Source organism: Sarcophilus harrisii, chromosome 1 (assembly GCF_902635505.1).
Source record: "Sarcophilus harrisii chromosome 1, mSarHar1.11, whole genome shotgun sequence".
Taxonomy (NCBI): domain Eukaryota; kingdom Metazoa; phylum Chordata; class Mammalia; order Dasyuromorphia; family Dasyuridae; genus Sarcophilus; species Sarcophilus harrisii.
Window position 1 is genome coordinate 702,375,904 of NC_045426.1, and position 18,698 is coordinate 702,394,601.

The 18,698-nt window shown below is 41.9% G+C and overlaps 1 protein-coding gene across 1 annotated transcript in view; it reads left to right on the forward strand.

The window, feature by feature from the left end:
* MYO18B (myosin XVIIIB) overlaps window positions 1-18,698 on the forward strand; it is a 305,294-nt gene that overhangs the window by 255,374 nt on the left and 31,222 nt on the right. Inside the window, exons 40-41 of the mRNA XM_031948810.1 lie at window positions 223-270; window positions 3,432-3,578. Coding sequence (XP_031804670.1) covers window positions 223-270; window positions 3,432-3,578 — 195 coding nt within the window. The remainder of the gene's footprint in view (window positions 1-222; window positions 271-3,431; window positions 3,579-18,698) is intronic.

Consider the following 18,698-nt stretch of genomic DNA (forward strand, 5'->3'; position numbering starts at 1 on the left):
CATTTGCTGCAGCCAAAGGACGTATATCACCCTTCACCCTCCTATGGGTAAAACACCATGCTTGACTCCCCTCTGATTTCACGTGCCTTTTGGGGACACTAAGGGGCCAGGTACTTGTCTTCCTAGCTGTTGATTGGGAAGGGAAGAGTTTGAGATAAAAGTCATTTGGAGTCAAGGATTAAGTGAATTTTGGCTAATTCACATTTGTTCCTTTTTTCCTAGCGCCCGGACGATGCTGGAATCCTCCCCTGTTGGAGCCCAAAGAGACATGTAAGTGAAATGGCCCCAGGGTTGACCGGGCACTTTACTCTGAGATATGATGAATTGATCCATAGTGTTCTGGGAGCATATTTGCCGAGCACTTGTCAATATCCACTTAGAAAGTCTACCTGGGCTCTTCCCTAAATGGGCCTTTGGAGATGTGTCTTTGTTGAAGTGTCAGCTGTCAGGCTGAAAGGAAGAAGTAGATAAGGCCGGATATTTCAATCAAGGCACTGGCAAATCGTTAACAAGTTCCTTTAATGAGTAAGTGGTGGTCCCTTGCTCTGGAGTTGGAGGATGGGGAGGCAGTGCAAAGCCATCTAGTTAGGAAGCCAAGATTCAGCTTACAGAATGGTAATTATTCAGGAAAGGCAGCATGGTCCAGTGGGTAGATATCTGGCCTTGGAGTCTCTCCCTGCTCTGCTATTACTTGGCTAAATTATCCCAGCAAATCACTGGAACTTCCTGGACTTCAGTATCCTCATCTATAAAATGGGATGATATAGTAAATAGAATTGACTTTTGGGGCAAGAAAACCTAAACCCAAATACTACTACTTTGGCTGTGTGACTTTGGGCAAATCATGCAAGCCTTTATTAACATGGACAGCTCTCAAAGCTTATGTGTTACAAAGGAGTTGCTTGTCTTTCTCAGTGGAGAGAGTGTCCACAATGAGAATTCTCCCTCCCTGAAGAAATCACAGGTCTGGAACAATGAACAAACAAAAGTAAATGCTAATAAATGTTAATAATAATAATAAGTGCTTACAAAGCACTTTGAATGTATTCTCCTTTGCTCTTCATCAACCTTATTTTAGAGACTGGAAGTTATTAATATCCCCCATTTTCTAGATAATAAAACTGAAGTTCAGTAAGGAAATAATTCTTTCTCCATTAATACAAAGCAACTACTTAGTGTTTGCTACGTGCAATTATTAAATACTCACTGTTTATTTAAGTAAAGGAGACACTTAGGTTTCATAAAAGTGAAATAGTCCCTGCCTTCAAAGAGTTTACATTCTAATGATGAAGATAATCCCTTCATATATGAATAGATATGAATGCAAACAAACTGAACCAAGGTCGTTCCAGGAAGAGGTGTCATTCCTAGCAACTAGAATGGGAGGTCAGGGCAATAAGGAGCCACTGCAGGTTATTGAGTAGGGGAATAATATGGTCAGATCTGTTTTTCAGCAGATCTTTGGCAGCTGTGTGAAGGATGAATGGAGCAGGTAGAGAGTAGAGGCAGAAAATACCATAAAGAAAAACATTGCATCAGTCCGGGGAAGAGAAGATGAAAACCTGAACTAGGGTGTGTGTGGGTAGGGGTGTAGTGCATGTATGATTGGAGGGCACATATTCCAACAAACTGTGGAGATAGATAGCCAATAAATCCTCATTTCTTATTTTTCCTATGGGGAGTGAGAGAGAAGTCACAGTTGAGGATGACCATGAAGCTGAGTGAATGGAAGAATGATGGAGTCCTCAACAGCAGTGCAGAAATTTGGAAGAGTAGGTTTTGAGGAAAAGATAATGAATCTGTATTAGACATCCTGAGTTTGTGGTACTCTTGGGAGATAGTTTGAAACACCTACTGGGCCAAGGGAGCTGGAGGACAAGCCCAGGAGAGAAAGGAGGACTTTGGTGGTGGCGATGGTTGGTGGTTCTTAAAAAGGACCAAGACACCATCGAGGCAATGATATATATATCTGCAAGTCATTTTTATTGAGATGAAAATTGTAACTAAACTCCATTTGTTAAGAGCCTACTATGTTCCTGCAGGTCCTGGCTCAATTCTGGGGCTGCAGAGATAAACATGAAACATTGCCTGAAGGAGTTTCTGTAGTATGGTAGCAGCTACATAAATGCCTAATGTTTCATTGACATACTCTCTTGGGGGAAACAACACACACTAATGAATATATGCAGAATCCATACAAACAAAATGAATGCAAAATAGTTTGAAGAGGGAGAGCACTAGTTACTCGAGGGATCAGGAAAGGTTTCCTCCCTCTCTTCTCACTTCCCCATGTCCAATCTGTAACCGATTCTTGTCAATTCTCCCTTCCCAACATTTCTTACATCTCTCCCTTTTCTCACCTCTAACACTCTATTGGAGATCCTTATCTGATCTGCTGCACTAGCTGTTGGTGGGTCAAATTGCTAGGTCAACATAAACATAGAGAGACCATTTCATTCTACCCCTACCCCCTCAGCCCCTCATCAGTAACCTTCTACGGTTCCCTAGTTGCCTTGACAATCAAATAAAAAATTCTCTAGTTGGCTTGTAAATCCCTTCATAACCTGACCTTGTTCTATTTTTCTGAACCTTCTCGCACCCTTTTAGTCACCATTGCCACCCCTTCCCGCTATAAATTGGAGATGAGACATACACGGGATAGATAAATAAAAAGATAGATAAAATAGATATAAATAGATAAATAGATGACAAATGGATAGATAGATGGATGGATGGATAGATGGATGGATGGATGGATGGATAGATGGATGGATGAATGGATGGATAGATAGATGGATGGATGGATAGATGGATGAATGGATAGATGGATGGATGGATGGATGGATAGATGGATGGATGGATAGATGGATGGATGAATGGATGGATGGATGGATAGATAGATAGATGGATGGATGGATAAATAGATAGATGGATGGGTAGATGGATGGATGGCAGGCAGAAATCAGAGGGGGAAGTAAGGACCAACTGGGGGAGCAGAAAATGGTGTCTGTATTGAGTATTGAAGCAAGCCAACAAAGTGAAGAAGTAGAGGCCTGCAGTTGTCCAGTTGAATGGAAATTTGTAAAATAATGGCTCTATGATTTCCTAATTCTGTGACCAGATGATTTGTACATGCTCTTTTCTCTCTCAATCCCATCAACTTTGGTCCAGATGCTATTTGAGCTGGAAGGACTCTTAAGAGATAATTTATTTCAATCTCCTTTTTTAGAGGTGAAAACCAACTAAGTAAACAAAGTGAAGTCCAGAGCATTACTGCCCCAAGTTACTTAGGAAGTGAAGGTTACACCCGGAGAGAGGCAGAAGAAGGTTTAGAAAGGCTGAAATCATTCCGGATGGGGCACTATGGAAGGTACTGATATTTTGTGGCTCACCTTTGGGCAGGGGTGGATAATTCTGTGCTCTTGTTCCAGAGATAATCAATCCCTTCTGGACTCCTGCATCAGCTCTCAGCCAGTAGAAAGTGTCAGATCCTGGTTGAGTTCATCCTCGATCAGACCCAGCAGCACAAGGAGTCCATCGCAGCAGTCGGCCAGTGGCAGCGGAATTCTGGATCAGAGGTAAGAGACTGTCAAACGGTGGCCATGGGACCACTGATGCAGGGGAAATGACAGGGCCCTCCCGGGTTCTGCTCTTTCTTATGATATCCCCCTCAGAACTGGGTTGTCTTAGCCCCAGGCAATGCCAGCATGGAGGCAGAATGTTATTATAAAGCATTATAATGTAACAAATAGGATGTAACAGTGATTTTCAAAACATACATAATATCATAATAAAGTGATAATTTTTTATTAAAATGATAGTTCATATTTCCCCTTTGTTTCTGACCTCCTCTTCCTGTATCTATGGCTTTCTTTGAGTCATAGCTCAAATCCAGCCTTCTATGAAAGACCTTTATAGCCCCCCTACTTCCTCCCTCAACTTGCCTCCCATCTACTCTGGACAGAACCCAGCATTTGCCCAGTTATCCTTGCTTTTGCCTTCCCCCTTAGAATGGGAACTTCTTGGGGGCACGGCCTGTGTTTTGGGCTTTCTTTGTATTCTGAACACATAACACGCTGCTTGCAATAGAGTAAGAAGTATGATATAGTAATAGAAGGAATGCTTTCTGACTTACTGATTTTTTTCCTCCAGTTCAGAACATTCATTTTCAGCAAAACCTTGTGGGATAGACAGTCCAAGTTTTATTATACCCTTTTTACAGATGAGATAATAAAGACCCAGAGAGAAGCAACAAATTAATATGTCATGAGACTCAATACTGAAATGGGTTTTTAGAGGCCACCTAATCGAATATCTTTTTAAAAAGAAATTGGATTTTGGTATCTCATTCAGGCTGAAAGAATATAATCCTATATTCTTTGAGAATAGGGCCTATTCTATTTTCTGTCCTGTCTCCCAGAACTTCAGAACTCCTGAGCTCAAGAGATCCGCCAGCCTCAGCCTCCCCCAGAGGTGACATTATGGGGCCTCCACACCTAACTCCAGTCCTCTTCTGGAGAGAACAACAGAAGCTCAGGAGACTTCCATGTCTAACCCAAGGAATGGCTGCTGAAAAAGCCTCTGCCTCCAGATCCCACAGTTCCCCCATTTTGTTTTTTAATGCCCATTTTACAAAATTGGAAACTGAGGATCAGAGGGATGTGTGTGACTGGTCAGTAGCAGTACCATCAGGATTCTTGACTTTTATTCCACCATTGCTTCTATAAAGATTGTGTGGAGGTAAAAGTGACTCAACTAGAAGCAATAGAGAAGGAAACTCAATCAGTTTACCGACGGCCAGCATTCTGTCTGGCTAACTGCTTCCACCCTCAGTAATTTATTTACATGGGAACCAAATGGACTGAGCCAACAAGTAGCTCACATCCTGAGCCGCCATGTCCTCCCTGCTTGGGTTTAGAGGAGGTAGAATGTTTCCACTGGAGCCCATCTTACTTGGGGGAAGGACATTGACCTCTGGAGAAGGGAAGGGACATAGAAAAGGCCCCAGGTGGGATTCAAGCTTGAATTCTCTGATGTGAGACAGACCCAGGCCCCTTTCTCACTGTGGAGTTTACATCTTTCTAACGGCAGCCTCGGGGTGGTGAGGATGTTGGGAAAACTTTCCCAGATGGACTTCTAAATTGCCATTGTCCCCAATGCTCATGCCTGAGTTTGCCCAGTGATCCTCTTGGCTCACTCTGGAAAACATTTGGGGAGAATCAGGGTGCTGGGCTGGCAGGAAGGGTGGGCAGAGGGGATGTGCTTGGTATGGTGCCATTGTAGAAGGGGAAGAGGAGAGGAAGAGGTAAAGGAGAGGAGAAGAGAGGAGGATCATGAGAAAGGGAGGAGGAGGAGAAGGTTCAAGAGGAGAAAGGAAAGAGGAAGGGAGGAGGAAGAAGCGGCATTGACTGGGGAAGGCAGTGTCAGCGGCTCAGTTGGGTAACTCTATCACTGTCTGAGGAGTTACCAGAGCCAACTGCAGCGGGGGAGGTTCTGTTGGGGAATGAGTGATTGGGGATGGGAAGGCCCCATGTTCTAATCTTTCCTGACACTGGACAAATCATTCAACTTCTCTGCGACTCAGTTTCCCCATCTGTGAATTAAAGGGTATGATGTCTCTGGCATGTGGCTCATACTGCTATTGTGAAGGTCACATGAAAAGAGTGTAAAATGTTTTGTGTATGTCATTATGCTATATAATGTTGTTGTTATCACATGCTGGGCCTATAATCAGGAAAACCTAAATTCAAACACCTTGTCTGCCTCAATTTCCTTACTTATAAAAAGAGAAGACTTCTGGGATCCCTTACATCATGGGGTTCTGGGAATACTCCTGCGCTGTTGGGTACATGAAGAGTCTTAGGAAATTAAAATGGCTTGCTGGAGGCCATGCAGGGCACAAGTGTGAGAGGAAGAATTTGAATTCAAGACCTCTGACTCCAATGCTCTTTCTCCTGTTCATTGCCAATATTGAATCGCATTTCTTTTTTTAATTATTATTAAAGCTTTTTATTTACAAACCATATGCATGGGCAATTTTTCAACATTGACCCTTGCAAAGCCTTCTGTTCCAAATTATCCCCTCCTTCCCTCCACCCCCTCCTCTAGATGGCAGGTGGTCCCATACATGTTAAATATGTTAAACTATATGTTAAATCCAATGTCTGTATACATATTTATATAGTTATCTTGTTGCACAAGAAAAATCAGATCTAGAAAGATAAAAAATGCCTGAGAAAGAAAACAAAATGCCGGCAAACATCAATAGAAAGTGTGAAAGTGCTATGTTGTGGTCCACACTCAGTTCCCATGGTTCTCTCTCTGGGCGTAGATGGCTCTCTTCTTCATTGAAGAAATGGAACTGGTTTGAATCCTCTCATTGTTGAAGATGGCCACGTCCATCAGAACTGATCATCATATAGTCTTGTTGCCGTGTATAATGATCTCCTGGTCCTGCCCATTTCACTCAGCATCAGTTCCTGTAAGTCTCCCCAGACCTCTCTGTATTCATCCTGCTGGTCGTTTCTTACAGAACAATAATATTCCATAATATTCATATACCACAATTTATTCAGCCATTGTCCAGTTGATGGGCATCCACTCAGTTTCCAGTTTCTGGCCATTACAAAGAGGGCTGCCACAAACATTTGTGCACATGTGGGTCCCTTTCTCTCCTTTAAGATCTCTTTGGGGGATAAGCCCAGTAGAAACACTGCTGGATCAAAGAGGATGCACAGTTTGATAACTTTTTGAGCAGAGTTCCAGATTGCTCCAGAATGGCTGCATCCGTTGAATCTCATTTCTAACAATGACTGTGTGACTATAGGCAAGCCCCTTAACCTCTCTGAGAGACTGGGAAATGAGAACGGTTCTAGTCCAACAATCTTCCTGTTTGTTGTGAGGATCATGAGGAAAAGGAGAAATAGGATGTTATGTCCCTTTCCTGTATGGACTCTCCCTTCCTCCCCAATTTTATATTTAGCACGGTGCTTATTCTTCTTCTCTTTCTCCCCTCCTCCTTCCCCTTTCCCTTCTTCTCTTCCCCTTCCTCCTTGTTATCCTCCTCCTCCTCCTCTCTCCTCCCTTCTCTTTATTTCTTTCCCTCCTCTTCCACCGTCTCCTCCTCCTGTTCCTTCTACTACAATGATCCCACACAAGGCACACTCATCAAATACAGTACCATTATTAGGCATCCCTGGGGCTCAAATAGCTCCACTTCCTTCCAAACCTCACAGCCACAAAATTACCATTTTCTGCAGCTCCCCACAAGTAGCTGGCTGCCGTCACCTGTGCTTTCCAGGCCCCTGCTCCCATTCACTTTGGCCAAACATAACACAGATGAAAAATTGGCATCTGAGCAGACGTGACGAGCGATCTGCTCTTCAGAGGCCCTGTCTGGCTTTGAGTGGCGGCCCTTCGGGGGAGACCCGTGTGCCTTCTGCTCTGGAGCCTGGTCCTAGGCAAGCTGTGCAAGGGGCTCGTGGGGTTCTCTGTTATTTTGGGGTCTGGCTCCTTCTTTATCAAGCCCTGGGCTTGAAAACACCGTGAATGAAAGTTATATTCAGAGATCATAGCATTGTTGACTTTGGAATTGGCAGACGCTTGAGAAATCATTTTAATCCAACAACCACATACATTTTCCTGATGAAAAAAAAGGGGGAGCTTGGAAGAGACGGTGACTTGGGAGGACAAGAGAGTGATGGGCCAGGATTTCCTGCTTCTTCCTCCGGTGTATGTTATCCCATATATATTGAAGGTGCAAATATAGTTTATGGTGAATAAAAAATGATACAAGATTTGGAATATACATACGTGGGTATTATATATGGCTGATATATTTAGGATTAAAGTGAACAGATCCACGTAAAGCTAGGTAATTCATTTTATTTCGCCTCGGTTTTCTCATTTGCAGGATATGGAGATTAGCTTGACTTCTAGGGGCCATTCCTACCCTATGACCCTATGCCTTTTAAGCAAAAGTTAGAGGACTTTGATAATTGTCTTCAAGGATCTGCCAGTTATTAATAATCAGTCAGTTATTCCTTCTGGGCCTCAGTTTCTTAAATGATGAAGAGATGAATCCTTTTGGTATCTATCTTAGGTTATTAGGGTATTTTGGGGGGAGTCTGAAAGGATCATCATTGGTGGGGATATTTTGGGTATTGCTATGGGTTTCTTTTCTCTTGAGTTTATCAGTTAAAAGCTGGATGACCACATTGTTAACAGATAAATGCTTTAAGTCTTACAAAGTGTTTTGTAATTATTATCTTATTTGTTCCTCACCACAATCCTGGGACACTGGTGCTATGATTACTCCCATTTTGCAGGTGGGGAAACTGAGGCAAACAGAAGTTAAGTGCCTTGTTTAGGGTCTGAGGTAGGATTTGAATTCAGATCTTCCTGATGGCCTCCAGTCCAGTGCTCTGTTTCACCACTGAGATATTTTGTAAGAAGGAGGTTCTGTGGTAGTGGGAAAAGAATACTGGGTTCCAAATCAGAGTTACAATACCAACTCTGTCTATATGACCTTGGACAAGTAATTCTTTGGGGCCTCCTTTCTTCATCTCTAATATGAGGGGGGGAGACTCAACATTCTCAAAGGTGATTTCTAGCCTCAAATCAATGACCTTCTTTGTAGGGAGAGGATTCTTTTTTGTTTATAGATTGATCTGCGTTTCTTCCAGATTAAATTCTGTGACTGCGATTACCATTGTGTCCAAATTTTGAATTTTTCTTTAAGTAAAGTGAAATGACTCCAAATCCAGTAGCATCAGGCGGGGATCCTGCAGGCTTCTGGATTTCCCTGGGGATCTTGGGCCCATCCCACAGGTGGGCTCTAAAAGCCTTCAATAAGGCAGAGGGTGACATTCCCTTCACAGTCAAGCATTGTACCTGACTCTATCTTCATTTCTCCGAGCTCATTTGGTTTTCTGTCATGAGGGTGGCCCTATTGTAATTAGAAGTGAATGGCAATAAATCAGAAATTATGGATTAAACAGATGTGTAATTAAGATGAAATGCATTGGACTTTCATCATAACAAAAGGCCAATAGCATAAAGTAGAGAGAAGACTAGCTGGTTGTTGGGTGACCCCAGAAATGAACACTTATTTTCCTTGCTAACTTCAAAAGCTCTTGATCTAAGGTAAAGCTTATAAAGTACAAAAGGCAGCAGGGAGGAGGAGGATATTAACTTTGGGGGCCTTGAACAGGCTGGTGATTGTTGCTAAGTGACCCAAGACTGATATGTCAGATGAGCTAAAATATCAAAAGGAAATCGAGACAACAAGGCAAGCCTGGTGAGCTAATTAAAATAAGATCAACTGATTATTGCTTTTAATTAACATGAAAGAAAGCCTATTTGGGGAAAAAAAACCTTGGTTTTCTAGAAACTATTCCCCTTCTACTACAACCCTGGGCATCTACTTACCTGGGCTACCCTGACCGTGGCAAGGAGAGGAATAAATATAAGATCATTAGGATTGATATTTTACCGATGATAGACAATTTAGGGCCAATAGATGCTCAAGTGACGCTTTCTCTTTTTCAAATCCCATTCCCACACCTTTTCTCCTTGGATCCTGACAGTGGGTCTGTGAGTAGGTCAGGGGACCAGTTATTATCACCATTTTGCAGAGGGTAGCACCACAGCACAGTTAGTCCCAACTGAGTATTTCTGAGGCATCTACCAATGCATGCATTAAGGATGATGCTCAGTGCTGGGTATACTGACAAAACTGAGAGGGTCCCTGCCCTCAAGGAGCATTTGTGCTAACCGTGAGGGGCACAGATATGGACATATACAAAGGACAGATACAAAGAAAGCTCAGGGAGGAATGGAGTTGGGGGAGCCAAGAAAAACCTCATCCTAGTTCAGGTTCAAGGTTGAACATATTTGTATGACTCTTACCCCAACGACTATAAGCTGTTTGAAGGCAGGGATGATTTAATTTTTCATCTTTGAATTCCCACCATCACAGGAGTTAGAAAAAGTGGAAGGTCTTGGGCCCCCTGAGCCATTTAACATTGTGTTTTTGGAAACTAAAATCCCAAAGTGATTCTGACTGGCTCTCGCTAGCTTGGTGTCTGGTGTATAATAGACGTTTAATACATGCTGATTGATTGATGAGGAAAACACATGGAGGGAACATATTTAACCATGGCACATGCCTTGAGGGGCCCTTGTGCGAAGAAAACATATTATTCCTGGGTAGAGGAGGTTTCTGAGACTGGGGCCAAAGAAGTCTTTTGAAGATGTCATTCTGTAATAACCTAGTGAATCTCCCACTGGATTTTTAATTTTTAAAAGTTTTTCATGATATCCATGCTCTGTCGGATGTGGGAATCTGGGGGAGAGTCTCTGCCAAATATTGATCCCTTCTTGGTCTTCCATGACTACAGATTAATGGTTCCTCCATTGGTGCTGTGGTCACTGTGGAAGATTTTCGGTCAGAACTACTCTCCTTTTGGCCTCTACCATCTTCGGCCTCACTATCGTTACCTCTTTTCCATAAAAAAAGGCATTAATTCTGCCGGCTCTTTTCTTAGATTAAAGGCAGAGACTTAAACTCCATCACTTTAGAAAGGCAAAACTTGAATACACTTACTCTTACTCTAAAGAAAAACCTCATATCAGCTTCTTACTCCCATGGGAAGCTTTTGATCTATTCTCAGAGCCCTGGCTAAAGTATTCCTTTAAAGTATTCCTTCCTTTCCAAAAGGATATCCTTCATCTCAATTACCAATGTCTTTGGAACATAGAAAGTCCTAAAAAATTCAATGTAGCTTCAGAAATTCTTTGTGGCCCCCGCTTAATGTCAGAATGCTTAACGACAACTCGTCAGCATCACTTGAATTTTAGCTTCCAAAAAAGGATGTTAAAAGCTCTTGGGGCCTGGGGTTCTCCGTTTTTTCAAGCCACCAATTTTTTGGTATTTTATATTTTAAAATTTTTTAAATGCAATATTTTATCTTCCCACAATTAAATATTCAAACAGCTTTTAAAACATTTGTCTCAATTATTTTGGTTTTTGATAAAAATGAACAGGATGGGGAAAGGCATAAGAATTCACTGCTAATCCAGGGGACAAGGTCATTATCATTCTCCTGCTTGGCTTAATTTCTGCTTTTATTATGGACACATAATCACATCAATCTATATGGAGCAGAAACTGAGATCCAGAAGTAGGGGAGATTTTTCCAAAGATTATACAGTGTGTGTATGTGACTGTGTGTATGTGCACATGTATACCCGTGCGCTTGAAATATTTACAACTGTCCAGTTCCTGTTGGGCAAATAGAGTTGTTTTGTGAATACATGATTCTTTAAGCTCTCTTCCTAATCAGCTCAGATTTATCCAAGGAAGAGTTAGTTCAGTGGCTCCAGTGGATCTGGCCAAGTATTATCCATTAATGTCAAGGAACTCCTAATGATATGCTGTGTAAGGAATATTCACTGGAAAATACAGAAGAATAATTGGGCCACTGGTTTAAAAAAAAGGAGCCTTGGAATCGGAAGATTATAGTATCTTAGAACCAGAGGGGATCTTTGGTCCTAGAAATATTTTCAAATATGGGTTATAGAAGTATTTTAAAATGTGGATTATAAAAGCTGAGAGGGGCTTTAGAACAGGGGATGTTAGAGCTGGGAAGGCTTTAGAACAGGGATGTCAGAGCTAGAAGGGTCTTAGAATAGGGAATGTCAGAGCTGGGAGGGCCTTAGAACAGGGAATGTTAGAGCTGGGAGGACCTTAGAACAGGGAATGTCAGAGCTGGAACAGAGCCTAGAAGGAAGACTGAGTGAATCTTGACTTTGATAGTAGCTCTAGTGACCAAACTCCCAACCTTAGTTTTTCTCCTCTATGAAATGGGGATAATATAAGCACTTTTCTCCTAGGGTGGCTATATGGATCACAAGAGGATGATCTATATAAAAGCACTTTGTAAACCTTGAAGTACTGGGTAAATGCTCACTATTTCTGGCATAGAAAACTTTCTTAGATGGAGCTTAGAACCTGTGATGAAACAGAGAAGGAGGCAGTGGCCCAGGGTTGCCAGAAACAGAGACCACTCCCCTAGACCTCAGTTCTCTTTTACCCAGAGTCCTTTGGGGCCATCTTCTCCATCATATTCCTCCTTTCCTGGGTGCTTTTTGAATAGAGCCACTCTCCCTCTCCCCCATAGTCCCTGGGATAGGGCTGTGTGCATAAAAATAACTGACCATTCTATATCATTTTAAGACTCACAGATTGCTATCAAAATAGCATCTCATTTGTTCCCTGAAACCTTCCAGTGGGTTAAGAACTAGAGGCATTTTTATCAGTTGTTATAGATAAGGAAATTTAGTGTCATTAGGGCAAGATAACTTGCCAGTGATCCCATTAGTTAGTTTTGAGATTTGTAACTAGGATTTGAACCCAAGTTCTCCAGACTTCAAGATTCCACTTTGGCATACTGCATACAGTAGATGTTTAATAGATGTTTGTTGAGTAACTGAATGATTGAGCAAACTAGAATATATCCTAGATGTTAAGAAATAAAAAAATATTCAGCATCAGAGAGAGCTAGAGACAGAGACAGAGATGAGAGAAATGAGAGACAAAGACACAGAGACAGAGAGAAAAGAGAGAGAGAGAAAAAAAAAGAGAGAGAGAGAGAGAGATTATTTTATGATTCAAAAAATCCTTGTCTGTGTTATTTATAAGGAAGTGTCAACTCAAGAGAAATATCCTAAAGCTCAGTGATGGATGGCCAAGAAAGACGCCTTGCTGCCTCTGAAAAAATGCAAGAGCTTCTAGAAATGGTGACACTAAATTTAATTAGTGACACTGAGAGAGAGAGTGTTTATGACCTCAGCAGTGGCTGCCGCCATACTCGCCCCTATTGTCTCCCAGCATCTCTGGCACCAGCCCCAGAAGCTTCCTCCCAGAAGGCCTCAGGTCAGGCTGCTTGATGGACAGTCACTGTTTCTGCAGGAGCCCCCAGTCTGGGTACTTAGAGGGACCCAGTTTGCCTCCACATGGGGACCACTCAGGTGGAGCCAGACCCTGGCTTCATTTGTGGGAGAGTTTCATTTCTCTTTAGAAGGTGTTATTCCCAAGGATTAGGTTCAAGGTGATTCCTCCCAGGGACCCTGGAGCTTTCTAAGAAGAAGGGGAGGTTCTTCCTCCAAATCCTTGATAAATCCCAACACAGGCAATGAGACCTGGTCAGGGAACATTTATTAAGCACCTACTATATGTCAGGCTCTGTGCAAAGTTCTGGGGGTACAAAGAAAGGGGAAAATCTCCATCCTTGCTCTTGCAAAGAGCCTACATTCTCATGGGGGAGATGATGGGTATACAAAGTGCATACAAGATTTCTCTGTCTTTCTAATTATACTCTCTCTTTCTCTCTCTGTCTCTGTCTCTGTCTCTCTCTCTCTATGTGTGTGTGTATATAGACATGTACATGTATTTTATCTATGTATAAATGGGCACACAAACATGTATATAGGAAGTTTGTATACGAGTGTATCTATGTATAGAGCAACATGGAGGTGATGTCAGGAAAGGTGTTGAAAGCTTGCTGCAGAAGGTGGGTTACTGGCTACGACCTGAGGGGGAGCACTCCCCACATAGGAAACAGCCAAGGACAATGTCCATCTTGTGGGAGGTCAGACACAGAGACCAGTGTCATTGGAGGGAATGAAGTGTAAAAAAGAATAGCAAGGAAGTGGCTTCTGAGCTGAGACTTGAAGGAGGAGAAGTATTTGGAGATGGGAGCACTTTATTTCAAGGATGGTAAAAAGTTTATGTGATGTATTGGTGAAATGGAGGGGAATAAGCATTTATCTAGCTCTTGTTGTTTGCCCTTCATTCTCAGAGAGACCCATGACATAGTGGAATGGGAGGGAATAAGCATTTATCTAGCTCTTGTTTGCCCTTCATTTTCAGAGAGACCCATGACATCAGGGAAGTGATACCATGACCTGCAAGTGAATTGGATTTAAGTGAGGGAGGACTGGGCAAGGTTACCCGCCTCACTTTTCCCTCTGAGCCATCTGGGTCCAGTGACAAAATATAGCTCCTAGTTGGTGCCAGACAATGGGCTAAGCATTTTCCAAATATTATTTCCTTTGATCCTCCCAACAACCTTGGGAGCTGGGTGCTGATTTATTCCTATTTTATGGATGAGGAAACTGAGGCTGAGGTGAAATGACTTGCTCGGGGGTCACACAGCTGGCAAATATCTGCAGTTGAATTTGAACTTAGGTCTTGAGGACTCCAGAGCTGTATCCACTGGGCTACCTTGACATGGCGTGCCGAGTTTGCAGAATGTATATATAGTCGTATGGTTTGACTGGAATAGAGAATGAACAAAAGGGAGTTATAAAAAATAAGATTAGGATCAAGATTAGAGCCCTTTCATAGTGGAAACTTAGGAAAACTAAAAAGAGAGAGAAAAAACTACCTATTGCATCTCAAAGAGAACTTGCAGATTTTTCTCTCCATCTTACCCACAATCCAGTGGAGCAGTTTTTGGTGTTTTTTTTTTCTTTTTGTGGGACATCTGGACCAGTGATTTCATCACTGTAGAGGACTCCCTCCACTAAAGCAGATAGACATCATGTCAGATACTGACAGTCTCAGAAGACTGAATATAAACATTCTACGTCGCACTGTCTCTCTCATCTCAGGCTTGGGGCCATCGCTTCTCTCTCCATTGAAGTCCCCACTAAATTGTGTATTCTGTTTGAGATTGTATTTATATCCCAACCCCAATGATTGGTCTGTCACCACGCAATTAGCAATGCTACGCTCTGAATTTATTACCGAAAGCCACTCTGGTCTGTTTTCATTGGATGTGTACCATATTGCAATGTGAGCATAGAGATTATTGTATAAATTATTCTCACTCACATAATCATCGTGATTTTAATTACTGTGTAATCTTCACTAATTACTGCTGGATGTATCATTTGCTTTGGTGCCGATTTCATACCACGACTTTACGTTGAGCTTAAAAGAGAGTATTATGTCTCTGTCTATCATGAGAGAAGATTATTCTCCCTCTAGAGAAACTCTAAGTCCTGTACACGCAGCTCATTTTCCATTTGGAATCCAGAGAGGGGTAGAAGGTCAACGCTTCCTTGTCTCGACAAATGGCTCATTGGGAGTTGATGGTCTCATGGGGACAAGCCTCTGGGGATGGATTCCTGAATTTAGTTAGTGGGGCTCCTGGAGGACTGATATACAATCTATCTAGATTACATATTAAACACTTTCTATTTGGTATGACTTTTCAGAATCTCAGCTCTGATGGTATAGACCCCACTAAGTCAAGACGGCATTTTCATTAATGAACTTGAGTTAAGGCATTGAAGTAGAGATGTAACAATGCAGATGAACCTTTGACAAAGGTGGAGATGTTCTACCTGCCTCCGTCAGCTGTAGTGACCTCATTATGAGGCAGGTTTCCCGCCTGGGTCGTGAAGTTGGTAAATCAAGAACAGAATCTATAAAGAAACCTCCCAAATTTCTCATTTTCTATCCATTCCCATCTCCTTCCCTCATGGAACCCATTGTCATCCTCCTAATTACTAAATGAAAAAAAAAGCATTCATTAAAAGCTTATATTGTGTTAAACATCAGGCATCCTAAGTGAAGACAGTTCCTGCCCTCAAAAAGCTTAATAGAAGGACAGACCCATTGGCGAATGGTGGTAGGGAACAATATTTCGGTCTCTAATGTCGTCATTCTTCCTTGATGTAACTTCACCCCTGCGCTGGTCTTGGTTGTAACTTTGTCTCTTCTTTTCCCAAACCCTGTTATTTGGGGTGATTTCATTGAGTTTCAGGGCAAAACACAACTTAATGTGTAACTTAGAGATGTATCTGGATTGCTAAGACAGTGAAATAATTTGCAAATATATGTTAAAGGTGAAATTTGAACTCAGTCCCTGACTCTGAGACTTCTTGTCTCTGCATTTGACTAGGAAGCCCCCAGTTTGGCAGCTTAAAAATCATGTGTTTTCCTGAGATAGATGGATGGGAAAGAATTCAGACAACTTGACTTGGAGTCAGCAAGACCTGAGTGCAAATTCTGGCTTGGATATTTATTAACTGTGTAATCCTAAGCAAATCATTTTCTTGAACCTCAGTTTCTTGAACATAAAATAAGGATAATACAACTTTCCTCCCATTTATTGCTGTAAGGATCAAATGAGTATATCCATATATACATATTTAAATAGATATAGACACGGATATGTAAATAGAAAGTATATATATATATATACATATGTGTGTGTGTATGTATAGATATTTCTTTTTCAAAACTATATAAAAATTGCTACTATAATTCCACACTCCCAATAGTATATTTCCCCAAATTGCTTAATCCTTCCCATCCCTCGAGGATGCTACTTGCTTCAGGTATAAAAATGACTAGTTATGGTTCTGAGAGAAATGATAGAATTTTGGAGCCGAAAATAACCTTAGAGAGATTCAGTCCAAACTCCTCATTTTATTGATTAAATCCAAATGCTGAAAGAGGAAAGTGATTTACCCAGAGCTGGAAAGCAAATGAATAGCAGAGTTAAAAGTCGAATCTTCCTGGCTAGTGTTCTTCTCACCTATTCATGATGCTAGACTAACGCCCAACAGAGTAGTTTCTGGAAAATGGCATCTCGTCATCTCCTCTCCTAGACTGATCCATATCAAATCCTGGTGTGGCAGAAGGAAGACCGGAGTGATTGGGTTTATGTATCCATCACGTCAGTCTGGGTCCAACCCCCTCCTTGTAAAAAGGAAGAAGCTGAGGCTTAGAGAGGGGGTAGAACTTGCCCAAGAGCTGATATTTTGCACACAACTCCCACCCTCAACTTCTTTCCATAATATCGTGTCGATCATAGACTAAGAGCTGGAACTCAGAGGTTGTTATGTTCAACACACTCATGTTCTAGAAGAAGGAAAAAAAAAAGTCCCAGGCTGCAGTGCTGCCCTGTCGCACTCATATACAATGATCCCCCGAGTCCATAGCCCAAACTGGAGAGTGGTAGAAGGCAACCCTCCAATGAATGAATGAATGAATGAAAAAATATTTAATATATACTTAATGTGACATCTATGGGGAATTACAATGGAGACCATCCTGGGCAAGCCCCCAGGAAGCTTACATTCTAACAGGGAAGACCACACATATTGAGAAATAGTGTCCAGTGAGCTATTTATGGTTTTGGAAAGTCATAAAATAGTGGAAAGGATCCAAAAGGAAAGGAGACTGGTATGGCTAGAATAATTTATAATGGCATTAATTAATTAATTAATAGTTACAGAACTGGGGGAAATTTGCAGAGAAAGGGGCCTTGTGAGAAAATGGCCAGGAAGCACGGCTGGAGCTTCTCAATATAGTAGCTTAGATGAGGTCATGTAAGCCCAAGGCTGCGGTCTCAGAGTCCACAAAGAGGAGAAGCATTAATTAAGGTCCCCAAAAGCCCCCATCGCAGGAGGAACAGAATTTGTTTTGAATGAGAACAGGTACATTTCTAACAATAACACAAACCCTCTTTATTTCAAGCTCTGTTCCCTGCATTATTTTAGTGGTAGAACTGAAAGGGAGCTTCAAGACCATCTGGAGATGGCTCCATCTTCCCCTCATCCATTATCCAGATGAGGAAACTGAGACCTGGAGAGGTGGTAACAATAATCTCTAAGATCCCTTGGCTGTGAAGATCTGTAAGACCATGACCCATGTTGTCTTCTTGGTCTTATTTTTAACACATGGCGCAGAGCCCTTTGCAAATGTCATCTTTTGAATACATTTCTGCTAAATCTAAGTGCCTGGAATATCAAAACAAGCAAACTCCCTCGGTGCCAGGAATAATATTGTGGGCTGGGGCCCAAGGACAATGAGCTTCCATTCTCTGGGACTTTTTGGCAGTTTGGAAGTCTTTGGACCCCTTCTCGATTCACATTTTTAAATAATTGAAGGAAATAAATGCTTTGTTTTAGTTAGAGACTAGTGAAAAATTTTCTCGCATCGACATTTTTGGACCCCGGGTTAAAAAGGACTCTGCCTACTGAGAAGCAGCTGGGGACAATGAAGATAATGATGATGATTGTTTAACACTTTGAGGTTTAAAAAAAAAAACATGTTAGCCATATATTGGATTACTCACCATCTAGGGGAGAGGGTGGAGGAAAGGAGGGGTAAAGTTGGAACCCAAGGTTTTGCAAGGGTTAATGTTGAAAAATTATCCATGCATATGTTTTGAAAATAAAAAGCTTTAATAAAAAATAAAAACATGTTAGCTATATTTCCTCACTGGATCCTCACAACAACTCTACATGAAGGTGCTATTATTGTCCCCATTTTACAGAAGAGGAAACTGAGATCAAGAAAGTTGGAGTCTTGCCCAGGGTCTTCCAGTCATTAAATGTCTGAGGCAGGATTTGACCTCAAGTTTTCCTGACTCCAAGATGGATTTTCTAAGTTCAGGTCTCTCTGCTCCCTTCAGCCCCCACGTACAATGAGTCCTCGAGTCCATAGCCCAAACTGGACAGTGGCGGAGGGCTATCCTCCAACACATCTGTCAGGCAATGAGTGAAGATGTCCCAAGGCCTTTTCTCTTCCCCAACAGAACAGCGGCCCGCCCATCCCGGCCTCAGCCGTTGTCTGGGCAACATTAAAGTACGCTGATGGCTTTTTAATTTCCTCT